General features: G+C 48.9%; 1 protein-coding gene and 1 long non-coding RNA gene across 5 annotated transcripts in view; one reads left to right on the forward strand and one right to left on the reverse strand.

Annotated features, from left to right (window-relative positions):
• The window catches only part of LOC131515045 (uncharacterized), a 35,986-nt gene extending 26,143 nt beyond the window's left edge, over positions 1-9,843 (reverse strand). The window contains exon 1 of the long non-coding RNA XR_009263401.1: positions 9,742-9,843. This is a non-coding gene — a long non-coding RNA (uncharacterized LOC131515045). The remainder of the gene's footprint in view (positions 1-9,741) is intronic.
• Positions 8,277-19,263, forward strand: part of MTHFD1L (methylenetetrahydrofolate dehydrogenase (NADP+ dependent) 1 like) — a 189,483-nt gene continuing 178,496 nt past the window's right edge. The window contains exons 1-4 of one of the 4 annotated variants that reach the window (XM_058735647.1): positions 8,277-8,751; positions 15,064-15,148; positions 16,424-16,474; positions 16,565-16,618. In XM_058735647.1, the coding sequence (XP_058591630.1) occupies positions 8,525-8,751; positions 15,064-15,148; positions 16,424-16,474; positions 16,565-16,618 (417 nt within the window). In that variant the 5' untranslated portion in view covers positions 8,277-8,524. The remainder of the gene's footprint in view (positions 8,752-15,063; positions 15,149-16,423; positions 16,475-16,564; positions 16,619-19,263) is intronic. The other 3 variants (XM_058735646.1, XM_058735644.1, XM_058735643.1) reach the window with 3 other exon arrangements.

Raw genomic sequence — 19,263 nt, forward strand, 5'->3', positions numbered from 1 at the left:
GATTTCAGTTGCTTTTTAAAATTCACAGCAGGCACCCTCAGAAATCCAACATCTTGACTTGTAGTTTCTGTCGGGGGCGGGGGAGGTCAGAGAAAAGCCTCAAGGCCCTTTTTCCATCACTTGGCTGATAGGATTCCAAGGAAATTTACTCTCGAGTGAGACTGAGCTGAGAAGCTCCACGGCCATGTGAGAGTCAGATGATCAGACCCCTCTCCGAAATTCCATTTAGACAAAACGCCTTTCCCAGTAACTGGCTTCAGGTATGTTTGGAGAACACAGAGCAACTTAGCGCGTAGTTGGGGGGTTGAAGTCAGGTGAGGACAAACCTGTCTGCTTCACAAAGGCGGTGAACGCCTGGGAGCCAAATCCACTTTATCTATGAAAAACAACAAAGCTTGAGTTTCCTGACAATGGCTTAGACAGCCGATGCCTCCTCACACCAGGGGGGGGGGAAGCAAGCTGGTCTACTTCGTTAGTTCTAAAACCTTGTTTATTCAGCTGAACGTAAAAGAACAGAGCTTGGATAGTGAGCAGATCATCTGCTCTGTGGGGCAAATACAAGCTCCAAAGGCCCTATTGTTTGAAAGGCAACGTATGTGTGGCTCTCCGCGTGGTCCTCATGTTACCATCACAACAAGACCGTGGCCCAGATGCTGAACCAGGCTTGGACGTCTTCAAAAAGTCTCAATACATGGGGCGCCTGGGTGGCTCAGTCGGTTAAGCCTCCGACTTCAGCTCAGGTCACGATCTCACGGTCCGTGAGTTCGAGCCCCGCATCGGGCTCTGGGCTGACGGCTCAGAGCCTGGAGCCTGCTTCCGATTCTGTGTCTCCCTCTCTCTCTGCCCCTCCCTCGTTCATGCTCTGTCTCTCTCTGTCTCTCTCTGTCTCAAAAATAAATAAACGTTAAAAAAAATAAATTAAAAAAAAAAAGTTTCAACACAAAAATCCCACTTCCCAGCTTCTTAAAATCATCACCATCATCCCCGCCATCATCTGGCTTGTTTGGGCCCAGACTCTGGGCTCTGAGGGAACCTAAGGGCAAAAATCACCCTAAAAGGGGGTGACTGACTTTAACGTTCCTCTGTTCTCCATTGTAGACTTCCTCAGCAAATTTCAAGTAACCATGGGGCACTCGCATGCAGGTGTTTTCGATAGAATGTATAGGCTCTTACCGCAAAGCATGTCACAGAAAGTCTGCTCTACCTTGTGCCTCTTTGGGGGGGGGGGGGGGACTTTTGCACCTGGTCCACTTCACTAGCACGTGTCATCTGCCTGGCCTCGATAAGCCTCAGGTTTGTGAGAGCAAATGTTCTCCATCCCATTCTCGTCTAATTTTATTAGCTCTCTGAAGGCGACAACTACGGTTTATACTCTTTCCTAAAACACCATTTCTAGCTTAGACTTCCCTCCTGAGGGCAAACAGATTCCACCCCTCCCCCAAGACATCCCCCCCCCCCCCCCCCGAGTTGTCGCTTCCAATCTGGTACCCTTTTTCCCTCTGAGACTCCTCGGGTACTTTTGTGCCCTTTGTTCTTGGCTTTCTACAACAGCTTCCCAGCTGGCTGTCTTGCCACTGTCTTCAGTCACTTCTTGCCACTGTCATCGTCACTTCCAGGCTTGTTCACCTCTGTCCTCCTGATCTTAGCCAGCCTTACATTTCTAAACACAAACAGAACCAAATAGTCTACCAAGCCCTCCAAAATCTGCCTCTGCCTTCATAGGAGCCGCTCCCTTTGCCTACATTGCCCTTCCCCTACCACCCAGGAGAAAGCCTGCATGGTCAACACTCAGCTCAAAAATTACTGTCAAAAACAAAAACAAAAATTACTATCCAGAACTGTGCAGAAGCTGGAATATTACTCAGCTTGCCGGCTAGAAGTTAGCCTGCATCGGTTTCATGGATGCTGGCAGAAGCCATGAAACTCCTCTATCAGAGACAAATGGACATTATTACTCCTGGCACAGCAGGTATGAGCTTCACATTTGCATTGGCTCCCCTTGCCCCTCCAGATGCATGGGGGGCGATGCAGAGTAGCTCAAGTGCATACTGCACATGCCGTGGGTTTATTTCAAGGCTGGGGAATCCTGAACTTAGGAACCTGCAGTCTTAAAGGGGTACTAGCAAACCTGCCCCATCTTTGTGCCTGGAGGGAGCTATTCTCCTTGCTCTCTGGACAACAAACATATCTGCTTTCTGCCCCAGAGGGAGATACGGTGTCTTCCCAAGGCTGTTTGCTATACAAATGTCCTTGCAGTGACAGCCTGGAATAAGGTTAACACAATGCAGGAAGAAATGCAGAATAAAATAGATACGTAGAAAGTTGCCTCAAAACGACGATACAATTCTGTGACATACAAAAAAAAAATTTTTTTTTAATTATCCAATATTGTTAAGGATAGAGGAAAAGGGTTACTCCCAACTACATGAGAATGTAAGTTGGTATACATTTTTCAGAAATGAATTTGGTAATATGGAATAGGGATCAATAATATCAAAGGGTCATCTTTGACCCAGTAATTATACATCTAGGAACGTAGTCGAAGAAAAGCATCAGCTGCAGTAAAGACATATGTATCAAGGATCCCCAAGCCTGGCCTCACGTGCAGAGCTCGTTGGTAATGATGTGGATTCTGCAGGTCGGTGTGGTTGTGCGCCCCTCCTCGCACCTCCAGAGCTTTGGATAAACTGCGTCCAATCCAGAGCTTCTCTCGAGGCCCAAGCAAATCATTCAAGATTCAGGTAGTCCCTCCTGAGAGACCAAAGTCTTCTCGTCCATCCAAAGTTAGAATTCCCATGGAAGTGCAATCCGTTGTGACCCTTGAAAAGTCCAAGTGCCCTCCCTACACTGTTAACCTTTCTGGTATTTATGGGTCAGTGTCTTTGGCATCTGGACCTCTGTAACCACCGTGCTCCATTCCCCTAGTATCCGGGCCACGTCCCAGGACATGTGCCCCTCGCACCACCTTTCCTTGCCCACATCCCTGTCTTGCTCTTTCCCAAACCACCTCTTCCCATATCTTTTCCTTGTCTGCTTCCATTCCATGCTTAAGGTCCATCCTCTTTCAAATTAAGAAAGCTAATTCATTGCTTTTTTTTAAACTGAACTTAGCTCTTCCTTGAGGACGCTGTTCCCTCCAAAGGCTCTCTTAAAGGCAGGATGGGGGGGAAGGGGGGGCTGTTCATTCTCCCGCAGCCCCAACACCTCCTATTCAGGAGGTGAAGTCAGCACTCTCTCTCACTCTAGACTGTGGTTCACGCAGTTCCTTCGACTCAGAACGCTCATTGCCAGCACACCGTTCTTCTCTTAGCTTGACTCCTAAGCCATCTTTAAGTATTGCCTTCAAGTGCCATCTCCTGCAGGAAGCTTTCTGTGACTCTCCACGTCTAGGAAGGTGCCTCTCTGTGGTACTCATAGAAGACTCCGAACTATCATACGGCTTTCCTTTCCCGCATGCGTGTGTTCTAGCGTAGAGTCGTGCACAGTAATCTCAATGGGACCCGAGCTGTGTCTCTTTTGTTCACAGTTGACCCCTTAACTACCTGCCTAGCATAGAGCCAGCTATAAAGCAAATGCTCTCTCACTGTACATACGTATAAATATCTAAAAATATTTTAATTTCAGAGACACATTTCCCACACTGAAAATGAATTACGTCCGAATGTTATCTCAACGTGCACCGGAATGATCTCCATGCACTAGGGGAAAAACATCAGTGAGTGGATTTTTAAAGACTTCGGCATAACGGAGCCCTTTCTTCTTAGAAGAAGGGCTTTTGCAAAGCAGGCTAATATATATTTGGTTGGCTTTTGCAAAGCAGACTAATATATATTTGAATTTTGCGTAAATGGATTCAGACGTATCTATCAAAATGAGATAATGATCCCTATGAAACAAACCTGGGAATAGGACAGATCCTAAATTTATTTTCACAAATCTTTCTCCCTTTCCTATTCTTCCGTCTTGCAAACGTGCATCACAAGCGTGCAAGAACTCAAATCCCTTCCCTGTGGAACGCGAGCACCTTGGGCTCAGGCTGCGTTGACTTCAGAGTGAGGCCCATGGGGGAGTGAAAGTGAACAGAAGACAGGTGTCCATATCATCTACATCAGGATCTGAAGAGGTCAGGTCAAATATTTTAACTGGCTCTCAACCAGCACAGTCATCTGTTGTCTTAGACCTTTTAAAGTAATTTTAAAAACTGCATATTAAGGTCACAATCCTAATAGACCTTAGTTAAGCATCAACTATCGTCAAGCAATCACGTGCTATTAAATGGTCTTATATGCCACATACATAACGTTCCACTCTTGTGCCACTATTTTATAGCCAAAGTAGAATGCGAGATTTAACTACTTTATTTCTTTATTTATTTATTTTTAAAGTTTATTTTTCACAGAGAGAGAGAGAGAGAGAGAGAGAGAGAGAGAGAATGAGTGGGGGAGGGGCAGAGAGAGGGAGACACAGAATCTGAAGCAGGCTCCAGGCTCTGAGCTGTCCCCACAGAGCCCGACGCGGGGCTCAAACTCACGGACCGTGAGATCATGACCTGAGCCGAAGTCGGACGCTCAACCAACTGAGCCACCCAGGCGCCCCTTAACTACTTTAATAGCATTTATTATAACTCCTAGTTCTCTGATCCAAAAAATATATTATTACTTTAATATTAAAAATAGGACCTCATTTTCACCTAAGCTTGTTTAAGATTAGAGTGTATGACATTAGTTCAGTCGAAAAAGAAGCCACGTGTCTCTAGGTACAGAACATTATTATACTTGAATGTGTCATCTAACGATGTAGGAGATCACCTTAGAGGTGTGGATCACCATAGGCTTCTGGTGATGGCTGAGAACCGTCTCCTAAGTGCGTTCTCCAAAATGGCTTTGTAGTACAGTCTACATAGTCTCTATAGTCTAAGTCATTTCAATGTTGGGGATGTTCATTAACAAGTTAGTTTTGTGACTTCTCATGAGGCTGGCTTAGGTGTGAAGTCTTTAACTTAGTCTTTTCTATTCAAATTTTCCATCCGTACAGAGTGTCTCATTAAACGTTGGGAAGTCTCTGGAACCCACTGTGCCATGCGGAGCCCTGGAATTCATAAAAACGCCATAACCTCCTTGAAATTCAGTATGATCGGGAGGGTTGCTTCTTTATGTGAGGACGTTGTGCTGTTTATCCTCCAGCTCTCTGCCCTGTTTTTCAGTAAACATGGTTACTAGTTATGAGTCTTCTGAGAACTGCTTCAGCAAAGGATGACTGAGGGGTCAGTGGCCCCCTGATCAATCTTCTTCCCATTCCTTCCCCAGCACACAGAAGGGTCTCGGTACAGAGCTACTGACAAATGAATGAAAGGATATTCACAACAGTATTGTCACATCTAAAATTAGAAACAATACAGCCAACAACGGGGAGAGAGAAAATCAATTATGGTTTACCCATAAAATAGGCTATGTTATAATATAAAACCATGAAAAGCCATGATTTCAAATGCTCTCCTTTCCAATTTCATTAAATCAGATACATAGTACGTGAAGAAGACACACACACACACACACACACATATATATATTCACCGTATGTCTGTAATTTTATAAAATAATTTCAAATAAAGAGATCAAAATTAATAGTGATGTTTTGGTGATAGTGTTAGAGTGATTTTATTGTTTATCTTATGCTTTTCTGTAGATTATAAATAGTATACGTATTTCTTAAAGGCCACTCAGCTCAAGCATGAGATCCCTTGGTGCTTTTTTGGATTCTCCTCCAGAACAGTTAAACCCCAGCACCCCACCACCTTATCTCAAAAGCCTTTTATTTATTTATTTATTTAGGTAACAGCTTTATTGACATGGAACTCACATAACCATACCATTCGCCCATTTCAAGGGTACAATTCAATGATTTTCAGCACATTCACAGATTTGTGCCACCATCACAATTAATTTTAGAACGTTTTCATCGCCTACACCCATTAGCTGTCAACTCCCCATTTCCCCTACGCCTAGCTGTAAGCAACCACTAATATATTTTTCTGTCTCTACAGATTTGCCTATTCTGGACATTTCCTATAATCGGGATGATACCATATGTGGTCTCCACTGTGATTTTTTTTTTTTTTAATGTTTGTTTATTTTTTAGAGAGAGACAGAGCACGACTGGGGGAGGGGTAGAGAGAGAGGGAGACACAGAACCTGAAGCAGGCTCCGGGCTCTGAGCTGTCAGCACAGAGCCCGATTTGGTCTGGAACTTACTAGTCTTGAGATCATGACCTGAGCCGAAGTCGGACGCTTAACCGACCAAGCCACGCAGGCATCCCGCCACCGTGGTTTTAAGTATCACTATTATGAGCACTCATTAGGTGGAAAAGCTAATTGTCACTACTGTGGCAGAGTTACTATTAGAACTTCTTTAGGGCAGGGGCACCTGGGTGGCTCAGTCGGTTAAGCGTCCGACTTCGGCTCAGGTCATGATCTCACGGTCCGTGAGTTCGAGTCCGCGTCGGGCTCTGTGCTGACAGCTCAGAGCCTGGAGCCTGTTTCAGATTCTGTGTCTCCCTCTCTCTCTGCCCCTCCCCTGTTCATGCTCTGTCTCTCTCTGTCTCAAAAATAAATAAACGTTAAAAAAAAATTTTTTTTTTAAAAAAGAACTTCTTTAGGGCAGAGGCTGTTTTTGGTTTTTGGGTTTTTTTTTTAAGACTATTTTTAGAGCAGTTTTAGATTCACAGCAACATTAAGAGGAAGATGCAGATTTCCCATACACTCATTATGGACAAGGTAATTTTCATCTTAGTGACCAGTGGTCCATGTTCAGTAGTGTCCAATGAATGCTAAATGAATGGGTCACCAATTTATTTTTATTTATTTATTTATTTATTTAATTTTTTTTTGGGGGGGGGGTCACCAATTTATAATGAGACAAGCCTCCAAGAGTTTTATGACCTGCCCAAGATCACCACTGGTAGTAAGTGAATGGACCACCCAAGTTTCCCTTGCAATATTTATATGCTTGTGCAAGGTGTAACTTCTCTGATCTTGTTTCCTCCTTGTAAAATGGTGGGAATACCTAAATCACAGGGCTGTGGCAATGTTAGGTATTCCTGTACCCTACAAAGTCGTAATGTGCCAAATGAGGCAATCATCCTACAATAAAAAACACAGACAATATTATAAGATTAAGAACATGATCGTTGGGGTCAGGCAAACCTCCAGCGCTGTCAATGAACCAAATGACCCCTCTGGACCCGCTTCCCCCAAGTTGTCAATCAGGCCAATACTCAACGCATTACAGACGGTCCCTGACTTAACCACCGTTCGACTTACGATATTTTTGACTTGAGGATAGTACAAAAGCAATAAGCATCCAGTGGAAACCAGACTTCAAATTTGGGATTTTGATCTTCTCCTGGGCTATTGATTTACAACAGCAGGATACTCTCCTGATTCTGGGGAGGGGCAGTCACAGGAGGCTCCCGTCAGACACGTGGTCACAAGTGTAAACAACTCATACTCTGACAATCAATCCGTAGCCCTTCTTTTTTCATAAATTACATGCGCTATTCAACACTTTATTATAAAATAGGCTTTGTGTTAGATGATTTTGCCGAACTACACGTTACAGTCAGTGTTCTGAGCATGGTTAAGGGAGGCTAGGCTACCGTGTGACGTTCAGTAGGTTAGGTGTAATCGATGAATTTTCAATTCACCGAGTTTCCATTTAGGACCAGTTTATCAGGAGGTAACCCCATCATGGCTCCAGAAAGATCTGTACATTTATTAGAATTAAGTGAGATGTCACTCCAGCGCTTTGTACAGTGGTAGCTACTGTTTGTAATTTGCACTGGCTTTATTCCCACTTTACTTGGGAATTATAATCCTGATAAAATTATAAGCAAAGCATCAATATCTTGTTTTAACTGTGGACGCAGCTCAGGTTCACAGGGGTTAACTTGCCCAAGGCTACAGGTCAGCTTTGGAACCCCAAGCCCCACACATCCTTCACTGTTAGGACACCGCCAGCCTAGTAAACCATGTCCTGGTATCTAAACTAGAGGCTCAGCCAAGTGGCCTTCCAGGAAGCAAACTCCCACCTGAGGGCAGAGAGTTATCAGCATCCTAGGCACCGGGAGCAGGTACTATCTCTGGAATGGGCCACAGCCCTCCCTGATGCCACACCTTCCTCGAGCCAGATTTCTAGCAGGACTGAGTGCCAGAGAGCCTGCCCTAGAGGACCGGGCCACTGGAAGGACCAGCCCCGCGTCCCGCAGGCTCCCGCCCTCCCAACGTCACGGCCTCTAGGTGCAGTGCCCCCTAGGGGCTCCCGCTCCGGTTGAGAAGGAAGGTGCAGGTCTTTCCTACCACTGGCCCGTTACCCGCCGGCCGGTTCCCTGCCAGGCGCCCGCCCCGCCACCCTCGGGAGGAGCTACACGCCGCCGCCCGTCTGCGCGCCGCAGCCGCATCTCCGCGTGGAGGGAGTCCTGCCTCCCGTCGCTCTCGCCGCCTCGCGGGTCTCGCTGCGCCCCCGCGCCATGAGCGCGCGCCTGCCGCTCTTCCTGCGCGGGCTCCGCCGCCCGCCGCGGCCCCCGGGCCCGCCGCTCCGCCTCCAAGCGCCCGGTCGCGCCAGCAGCAGCGGCCGTGGCGGCGGAGGTGGCGGCGGGGAGGGCCTGCTCGGGCAGCGGCGGCTGCAGGACGCCCAGGCCGGGAACAGTCGCGGCCAGGGCAGCCGGGCGCCTTCGGCGCGGGACTCGATCGTCAGGTGAGCGTCCGGCGCTCGCCGCCGCCCCGGGGCCGGGTGGCGGCAGCTGGGGTGGGGGTGGGGGGGGAGTGGGGGACGCGGGAGTTGGAGCGGCCGGAGCGCTCCGGGTTCGGCGTGGTCCTGGGGGCCTCCGCGGGGGTTTCGCTGGGCGCGGGCCCGAGAGTGCTTGGTGCTGACTCGTTAGAGGCGCCGGCGGCCGGCGGGGAGAGGGCGGGCGGGCGGGAGGTGGGGGGCCCGGGAAGGGCATCGGGCGGCGCGAGCATCCCTGGCGGGGCGGGCGCCGCTAGCCTGCGTGCCCCGCTCCACGTGCGCCACCGGGGCGGGCTCTGGTGTCGCGGCGCCCCGCGCGGCGGGGCAGGAAGGAGCGGCGCGACGGAGGGCGGGAGCCGGGAGGGGGGAGGGGCGGGGCCAGGAGGGGAGGAGGGGCGGGGCTGGGGCGGGGCCGGGAGTAGGTAGGGCCCCGGGCGAGAGGCGGCCTAGGCCGGTCAGCCGCCTGGCTGTGCGCGGCGCCCCCGCGTGCGGAAAGCTGGCCCCTTCCTGCGGGGGTGAGGCTTGCCCTGTCCCGCAACGCCGCAGCCTCCTGCGGGCGGGAAAGCGTGCTCTCTTGAGTTACATGATAATTTCCTGGACGTGTGAACGTGGAGCGGGGCCCACCCGACACCATGCGGAATGCGGCGGAGCAGTCGGGCCAGCTCGTGCCCCGCATTGCTGCACGGGCGGCCAAGGAGTCCCCAGCGCAGCTGTGTGTAGAAAGTTCTCGGCCAACCCAGAAGGGAACCGCGGGAGCGCTGGGCGGAGCCTTTCGCTGCTCCCCACCGAAGACGCCGCTTAAGTCCATCCCCCCCAACTCGCACCGCTTTTCCGCCCCAGTCGTCAGCCCTCTTTGTCCCCTGAGTGGGAGAGAGCCGAGGAAGAGCCTTGACGGGCCCCTCTTGGAGAAGTGTGTTCACTGGAGCCCTAAACCTGTAGAGTGAAGCACTCGGGACAAACCTGGAGGTGGCGTGCCTCCCCGCCCCGGAGGAGGATTCTGGTTCCAGAATGCCGTGTCACTGAGCGAGCTGTTGCACGGCCCTCCATTCGCATCCTCTTCCTTTTTCCTTCTCTCCCCCCTTCTAAAAGTAATTGCCTTTACCCCCTTTGTTCCCAAAGCCCTTTATGATGTGGCCGATGACGCTAAGGAGCTTTTTGTTTATCTTGTCTTCTTTCTGAATATAGGAGTTACTTAGGCTTCCTCGGGTCATTAGATTGTGACCAGTGTACCCCTGAGCTCACCTTTGTGCGTTCGGGTCTGAAGACAGTATGGGAGGCAGGAGCCACCACCCCATCACCCTCTTATTTTCTGGGTAGCTCTTACTTGCCTCCTGAAATTCTGTTCATTTATTGTCTGTCTTCCCTACCTGGAATGAAAGCTCTGGGGTCGGGAGCCTTGTCTCTTGTTGTCACTGCTGAGTGCCATTTATACGTTGGACACTTGTGATATGGTGGGTGAATGAATCACTTAAGGTTTGGGTTCATTCATGGATTCCATTCATGACTGTTCTTTTCGTTGCCTGACTTGGAGATGAGCAGAGTGGTCAGTAGGGGGGCTGGGTCAGGATCCTGGTAGGGACGGAACTACAGTGGGGAGAACGGTAGTCTACCTCAAAGGGTTACGGAAGGGATTGCACGAGAGAACACATACAACATGCACAGTCCAGGAATTGCCCTATCAAGACCTCCACAGATATTGGCTGTCAGGATTTTCTTTTTTTCTTTTTTTTTTTTTTAACGTTTATTTGTTTTTGAAACAGAGAGACAGAGCATGAACAGGGGAGGGGCAGAGAGAGAGGGAGACAGAATCCAAAACAGGCTCCAGGCTCTGAGCGGTCAGCCAGAGCCCGACGCGGGGCTCGAACTCACGGACCGCGAGATCATGACCTGAGCCGAAGTCGGACGCTCAACCGACCGAGCCACCCAGGCGCCCCAAAGAGACATATTTTTAATATCCCCAAAACTGGTCTTTCAGTGGATTGTGTCTGACAGTTGCTGTTGGCCAGATGACAGTCATCGCATGGTTGTCTTTGCCTGTACCTGTGGGGATTTGGGCCATGCGTATTGTTGCAACTTAGTTGACCTAGGTGCATCTGCTAACAAAACTTTCCTCCAAGAGATTCCCTGAGGGCTGGGAGGAAAGGAGGGAGGTGGGCCTAGCTAGAAGTCACCTAGAATAGACTTCTGGGAATCTATGTATGTTTTTTTTTTTTTTTTTTTTTTTAATTTACTTCAGGGACATATACCAGAAGAGTTAACGAATAAGCTCCCTCGAAAGCATAATCCCCAATATTTCCATCCACAAGTCATGGAAGGGCCATTTTAGGAACTAAAATGATTTCTGGTTGTTGTCTGACAACTGACCATTGACATCTGGTAGAATCAAGAAAGCCGTAGCATTAAAACTTGCAGAATGGGTGTCAGAAATTAAGTGAAAATTTCAGGGGCAAAAATGCTACGGTTTTTCACAAAATGCTGCATCACTGACATCCTTGACGGCACAGAGGGTGATACTGTGTGGGGGGAGGAAATAAAAAAGCAAAACGAAATTGCCGTCAAGGACTCTTGAGTCAAAAAACGTCACTCAGACGAGTCAGATCCTGAATGCGAAGAAGTTTTAAGTATATTTCAGTTTGTTTGCCCGTTTTACTGTTTATGTTCATATGAGTCGGTTATGGTAAATAAAACATATCTATGTCTAAAGAAGTCTTAAAAGCTCTTTTAATATTTACAAAGTAAACACTGTGTTAAGAAAAGATTGTACCGTAGTTTAACTGGCAGCTTTTTTTTCTTCTAGTGGTTTCTCAAACAATGGGATGTCTTTCATTCTCTATCTTACACAGCAAATACGATGAAAGCTCCCAGATCAGGCTTGTGCACCCAGAGGCAACAGGCTAGTTAGTCCGCTTTACTGAAGATACCCCCAAATGTTGTGGGCCTCAGTGTGCAGAGGGAGGCCGACCAGGGAAGGTAGGATGATGACCCGAGGGCTTCTGCTCACTGCTCCAGCTCTGGGTGGAAGGTGGCTGCTCCCGTCTCCCAGCCAGCAAGAGGGAAAGGGGGCCAAGCTGCCGGTGTACCTCTTAGCTGCACATTCCTCGCCTCCTTCTGGCCAGTGCTCCCAGCCTGTTGGCCAGTTGTTAGGGACAGGACCCCATCGAGCTGCAGGCGGAACTGGGAAGTGTGCCCTCTAGTGTGGCTGGCTGGCCACAAGCAGCCCTCACTCAAGAGTTCTGTAAAAAGGGAAAATGGGAGGAAATATTCATAGGAAGTACCCAGTAATCCGAGCCATCATCAGTTGTAGCAATACCACTATTATAGTGAATGTATCCGCTAAATTACCAGTGCATGGATCGATTAAACTGCTCAGTGGTGCTTTCAACCTGGGCTACTTCTCAGAATACTGACCGCTGTTTTGGAAATGTTTAACTCTTCTTTGTGCGCTGGTCACCTCTTTCGCCTTTGAAATCAATCAATTGGCTCTGCATTTAGGGATGTACTGAAATTGATCGTTTTCAATCATGTTAGCAGCTGCTGCCTGGGAGACTCGGGTGTGGCCACAACTGGCTGCAGGGGAGGCTGAGAAAAGACGTCATTATTCTGCACCCTGGTGCACACATTATTTCACGGCCAAAGGGAGACCAGCGGCCAAAGGGAGACCAGCGTGTCATTGGAGTCACTGGTGATGGAACCGGAGCACCCGGGGGGGCAAGAGCACGTGGCTCCGAGGGGCCCAAACACTAGGTTCGGCCCCTCGCCGCTGACAAAATCCAAAGGCTGAGAGACAAGTGGTGGTGGGACAAGAAAGGAATTTATCTCAGCGAGGCCAGCACCCAGAAGACAGCAGACTGGTGTCCCAAAGACGGTCTCCAAAGTCTGAAAATACTGAAAATGCTTCTAGTTTTATATAAGGGAGATGTGGGCTGCAGGTGGGCAGTAAAGATCAGGTCGTTGCCTGGGGGTTGGGCTGGGTGGGGTCTTGCTGGCTCAGGGCAGTCCTTATTGCTTGAGGGAGTAGTTTTGAATCCCTTCAAGGGATGCTTTTGTCTGAGTTAAGAGATAAGCTGGAATGAAGAATTTAGTCAATTAGAAAGTTGAAGGTCAAAATGGAGGAAATTGAAGTCCTTTGAGAAGTGGATACTTTAATCTACTTATTTACATTATTACAGATGATTACCACCTTCTTCAGCCACAAAGTTCTGAATTGCAGTTACGCAGGGCAGCCAGCCGGGCTGGACAGTCACACATTCCTTCCAGCTGGAAGTTGACAAGGCAGCTTTCCTCACAGGAGTGAGAGAATCTCTGATCAGAAACATGTATGCTGCTTTTTAGGTTTTTTGAGCCTGTTGACTCCTTTCGTGCTCACTTTGTCACTGTACAAATAAGGAGTAACCTCAAAGAATGAAATGTTACCTGCAACAAGACGGGGAGAATTAGCCGTGTGAGCTTAGGTGGTGACAGGTGTGTGCTTCTCCAGGTGTTTGATGCCTTCACTTACCGAGGGATGGTCAAGGCTATGAACCGGGAAAACCGTTGCCGTCGGAATGTGTGTTTTTTAGTGCTCCAGGGTAGCTTTGAGTCACAGAAAGAGACCGTATGATTAGGCGAACAAAGGTCTCCACACATGAGGTTCCTGGGGTTTGTCAGAGACACAGTAAACGTCGCGATGGGTCATGGGAGGCCTGCATCCCGACGTGTGGCTGTTTCCCCTTTAACTACCTTAGAGCGCCACCCCCCCCCCCCTCCCGCCCCAGGGCCCTTGTTGAAGATGCACATTCCTGGGCCTCACCCCCAGCCCTTTTTGAATCCGACTTTCCGACTTTCCGGGATGAGACACAGAAACCTTTCTTTTTACCAAGCTTCCCAGATGATCCTCGCGCACACTGCCAAAACCACTGCCAAAACCACTGGGGACCCCCTTTCCAGTGCCTTTAGGAACCAGGCAGGAGTAAGGACCCAACGTGGCCCCAATTAGCAGTCCTGAGAGCAGTTCCCGCCAGTAGGCACATTAATTTCTTCTGAAAACTGGAGGAAGCGGACGGATGCCTTTTTGCAGTGCCTCGGCCATTCGGTGCAGCTGGAGTCTGGCCGGAACTTCCCCCTGCATTTTTTGGAAGCTGTTAGGTGCATGTAAGACCCTGTCAGAGACAGAAAACAAAACTTAAAGATGGTCTTTTTTTTTGGTAATATTTATTTTGAGAGAGCACAGGCGAGGGAGAAGCAGAGAGAGAGAAACCCAGGCAGGCTCTGCACCACCAGCACGGAGCCCGGATGCGGGGCTCAAACCCACAAACCGTGAGATCCTCACCTGAGCTGAAACCAAGAGTCGGACGTTCAAAACCGACTGAGCCACCCAGATGCCCCAAGATGGTCTTAATAAGGGGCTTGGGTACTGCTTTGGCTGAGCCTTTTGTCTGTTACTGTGAGACGGAAAAAGCCAACTTCACACGCAAGTGAGGACCATTTCATAGCAGTGGTGGTGAAATCGCTCATCCCGGAGACCGCAGAGGGAGTATGTGACTTGCACCACATTATCTAGGTCTGTCCCGCGCGCAGCCCTTTCCCTGGGCCCAGGAGTCACCTACTGGGACTTTTAGGAAGTCCAAATGCAGACTTGGATGGCGGGAGCCCAGAGGACTGGAGACACTCTCTCCCTAAGAGGCCTTTGGAGAATATCAAATTCTGATGGGTCCCTACTGTTGGTGCCCCCCTCCCTCCTCCCCCCCCCCCCACACTTCCCTTTTCTTACCCCTCCCTTCCTCCTTCCCCTCTGTTCTCTTCCTCACCCACTCCCTTCACATTTCTTGAAATTCTGGGACCCGGGATTTATTCTGACGCACCACTTTTCTGACCGCAAGCCTCTTCCCCAGTCTCTGCTACCTTCCCCCACCCATGTTTGAGGTCCCCAGGGGTGGGGGGAACCCCTGGGGATGGATGTGGGTGGAGGAAGGGGATTATTTAAAAAAAAAAAAAAAACGCGAAATTTGTATTACAGTAAACTTGGAAAACACCAGAGAAAAAGTCACCCCTAGAAAATAATTGCTAACATTTTACGTGGCACGCGTCTGCGCGTCTTTAAACTCAGATGGTCCCGGTTTGTTTCGGGCGCGCTTCAACGTTGTTACCCTGCCCCGCCTGGCCACACTTCCCGCGGGTGGAGCGCACCCTTATGTTGTCTATTTCCACTTACAGTAACGAACTTTCGAGGAAAGTGTGTCGTATCCGTCTTTTCTAGCCATTACCAAAGACGTGACTGCGTGCTGTCTCTCTTTCTCAATGTAGAGAAGTCCTTCAGAATTCGAAAGAGGTTCTGAGTTTATTGCAAGAAAAAAACCCTGCCTTTAAGCCGGTGCTGGCTATTATACAGGTAAGCTGGGAGTGTGGTTCAGTCGTACTGGTTTAGGATGCCTTTCAATGTAGAAGATAATTGTGTAGAGAAGACCAGGGCCATTTTCCGGTCACATAAGTCCCATTTGGGCGGGAAGAGAGGGCACGGCTGGAAACGCTGTCATTTCCCTCTTCCTTTGGTCATTTTGTTTCTACCTGGTTACTGGCTGCTTTCCGTGTGTGCTCATAAACGCTTATCAGATATGATTTGAAAACGAAGGGGAAACATTCCCCTTTGTTTCTGTGGCAGACAGATGCGTGACGGGGCATGGCGTGTAGTAATCTTACTAAATCCGGCGAAGCCTGCCGTACGTTTGAAGGGCCAGACGTCAGCGCGTGCCAGAAGGACTTTGCATTCATGTACATCTCCTGGCTGCGGCCCCTTCGTTCCCGACTACGGTTGGCACTGTGTGCCATCCTTCTTGGCACCCCCGTGGGGTGACAGGTGCAGGGAAGTGATGAGGCGAGCCAAGCCCGTAAGCTAACACAGCACAGCAGTTGGGCCTCCACCGTCGTTTCTGGCACGCACTTAATGTGTCAGAACGTCAGCGTCTAGGGCCGCGAGCGCTGTGATTTTCAACACTCTGGAGCTGTGCTCGAGTCACTCGCATTCTGTGTGGTCTGCCTCCACATGCCCTACAAAGAGAGGCAGGCGAGAAGGGTAGAAAGAAAAGTGACTGAGGCCTGGGCCTCCTGGGACTGTGCTTGCTGATCGCTTTCCGGCTACGGGCAGTCCTCTCAATCCCTGTCTTTGGTGTCCTCATTTAGAAAGAGGTGCTGGCTGTGTGGCTCCATGTGCCTTAGCAGGGCTATTATTTTTATCTTTTTAATGTTTGTTCATTTTTGAGAGAGAGACAGAGCACGAGCGGGGGAGAGGCAGAGAGAGAGGGAGACACAGAATCCGAAGCAGGCTCCAGGCTCTGAGCCATCAGCACAGAGCCCAATGCGGGGCTCGAACTCACAAACCGCGAGATCATGACCCGAGCTGAAGTCGGATGTTGAACCGACTGAGCCACCCAGGCACCCTAAGAGGGCTATTATTTTTTAAAAGTAACATAATTTGAAAGTTGTGAAATACATATGTGAATAAATACCAGCTTTTGGTCTTCTTTTGTGAGCTATAGGATTCTGTATTTCCTTCTCTTCCTAATTAATTAGGCAATATAGTCACAAAATTAGTCTCTGCGTTACGTCTTGTGCTTTTTCAAGACATTTTTGTTGTCATTACATTGTCATTCTTGCTCCCTTTCCTAAGGCAGGTGATGATAACTTGATGCAGGAGATAAACCAGAATCTGGCAGAGGAGGTGAGGATTGTTGAATTCCACAAATTCGTCATAATTTTTTGATAGCACATCCTCTTACCGTGGCAGAATAACCTTGTGTTCCCTTTGCAGGCTGGTCTGAACATCACTCACATCTGCCTTCCTCCAGATAGCAGCGAAGATGAGGTAAGTACCACGGGCACCCGAACGTTCCGGTCGCTTTCCTCTTCGGATCTACCAAACCTGTTGACATCTCTCAGTGGTGCTTGAACAGATCAGCCTATTCTCGTGGCTGAACCTTGAGAGGGAAGACTGCTTTTCCCTCTAGCGGAAATGCTCGTTCGCCTGTTGTCCCTTAGTAGATGTTTCTGTGGAAGACTTGGTCTATGACTCGGTGACTTTGGTTGCGTTCCTTAGGCTGCCGCAGTAGCGGCCAGTGGAAATGGTCTGGGTGTCAGCGGCCGGGGGACTAGTTCAGGTTTTTCCCTGTCCTGACTGGTTGTTTGCCCTTGGCCATTCCTTTGGCTTCTCTGGGTCACAGCTGGCTTATCGATAAACTAAAGGAATAGGATGAAATCATCTTCAGCGTCCTTTCCAGGCGAACGTTCTGGGAGTAACAGCCTTTGCAAGTGTCATCTCAAGCCTGGGAGAAGCAGCCACCCCCATAAGTAGCGGTGAGGAAACTAGACCATGCTCGTGTTTGGTCCTTCCGTGGCTAGCTTTTCTTCAGCCCAGCTATGGCAGGGAAGCTTGGGTTTGACCGCCAGTGCTGGAAAACTTCAAATAGCAGAATGTGAAGTAACACAGAAGTTTATTTTTCTCATACGTAAGTCAGGTTGAGAAGCAGGATGCTAAGGTGACATCACGGGGGCACCAGAAACTTAGGCTCCTTCGCTCTTGCTGCTGTATTGTTTGTGGATCCAAGATGTTGGATTCAGCTCTCCATATCACATCCACGTTCTAGCCAGGGTCCAATAAATCCAGACTCAGTAAGGAGGCACGTAATTCAAAAGGATTGTTGCAATAGGGATAATGAGTCAGAGAATGTTTTACCCTGTAGCCAGCCTTTTCTCAAAAGGGGTTGTCTGCTAATCCAGCTAAGGGTGGGCCAACGGTTAGCAGCCTGGGGGAAGGCGGGAAATTTCCCCAAGTTTGATTAACAAGCATTTTGTTCAGATTGAGCTGTGGGGGGGGGGGCACGTAGTTCACCTAATCATTTACGAGACATGAATGGGAATTTGTAGGCTCTGTATTTGGTTCTTTGCAGTACACAGAGGTTGGGGGTGTTTCTTAACCTTCCCTGTTTTCTCTGATCACAAGGCTCAGTTCAACAACTTATTGTCACCAGCAAGGAAGAGGAAGGGTAAGGAGCAAAGACAGGCAGGCCCTCCGTCTCTTCCCTTCAGGGACGGTTCCTAAAAGTCACAGTTCTGCTTCTATGCCATTGACATGAACCTAATTGCTTGGCCACGAAGCAAGGAAGGCTGGGAAAGGTAGTCTTTACACCAGATGGCCTTAGACCATTTATTAGAACAGCTAAACGTCAAGAGTTTATTACCAAGGGAGAAAGGAAACCATATCTGGGGCAGATGGTTTCTGCCACACTTACCATTATAATATATTAGAAATACTGACATGTGTCATACCAGTGTTAACAAATGCCGAGAAATTTGTTGTCCCTTTGAGAGACACCCATTGTCTGTATTTTTTCAGGTTCCTTGCCACTGGTGTTGATAGCCCTTGATTTCGTGTGTGTGTGTGTGTGTGTGTGTGTGTGTGTGTGTAATTCCTTGACTTATTTTTTGACAAAGATTTTTCCTTGTCAAAAATGTGAATGTGGGGGCGCCTGGGTGGCGCAGTCGGTTAAGCGTCCGACTTCAGCCAGGTCACGATCTCGCGGTCCGTGAGTTCGAGCCCCGCGTCGGGCTCTGGGCTGACGGCTCGGAGCCTGGAGCCTGTTTCCGATTCTGTGTCTCCCTCTCTCTCTGCCCCTCCCCCGTTCATGCTCTGTCTCTCTCTGTCCCAAAAATAAATAAAAAACGTTGAAAAAAAAAATTAAAAAAAAAAAATGCGAATGTGAATTTGCGTGGTGGTAGCGTTATGTTGGAAAAGAGTAAGCGTCTTAATTTGTGAGTTAAGATCTCGTTGTTGCTTCTGCCACCTTCGAGTTCCAGGTAACAATAGGCCGCCCACTTCATTCTGGGCTGCCCATCGACGTCGCTCCCTCTGGCCACACCCCCAGCCCGCCATCTCTCCGCTGGCCCCTTACCTTACCTGCTTTACTTTTCTTCACGTCATTTACCACTTCCAGAGATGGTACTAGTTTTTGGTTCTGCCCCTGTCTTCCCCCCCGTGAGACTCTAAGCTCCGTGAGGACAGGTGTTTGGTTCCCAACTGTGTTTCCCGTCTTAGAACTGGTACAGTTGTCGGTGCTCAAAACATTCAACATCCTGTTGAATGAATGAAAGATAAGTGAGTAAATGAGACAAAATTTTCCTTCTCGTTTTTGTAGATCAAATAGCTTTGTCCTCTCTTACCAGGTGGACATACCACGGTGACTTTTTGCTAGACAGTGAAACGGAAGTGGTAAACCAATACTCCTCGCAGTGAGACCCCTATCAATGGGCTGGTATCTCTTTTTCTTAGGAGCAAATAATATTGTGAAATGAAATGCATCAGTATGTTCTCTCCTGGCATAAAATAAACAAAGAGGACAGAGCGTTGCTTATTAAAAGACCTACCTAGGCACTCGTTAGCTTTTACATCACCTTCCCAAACTGTACTTTGGTCTTTTTCGTAAATAGTGAGCTTCCTATAAAAGGGAGATTTCT

The sequence above is a fragment of the Neofelis nebulosa genome, chromosome 6, assembly GCF_028018385.1.
Source record: "Neofelis nebulosa isolate mNeoNeb1 chromosome 6, mNeoNeb1.pri, whole genome shotgun sequence".
Taxonomy (NCBI): domain Eukaryota; kingdom Metazoa; phylum Chordata; class Mammalia; order Carnivora; family Felidae; genus Neofelis; species Neofelis nebulosa.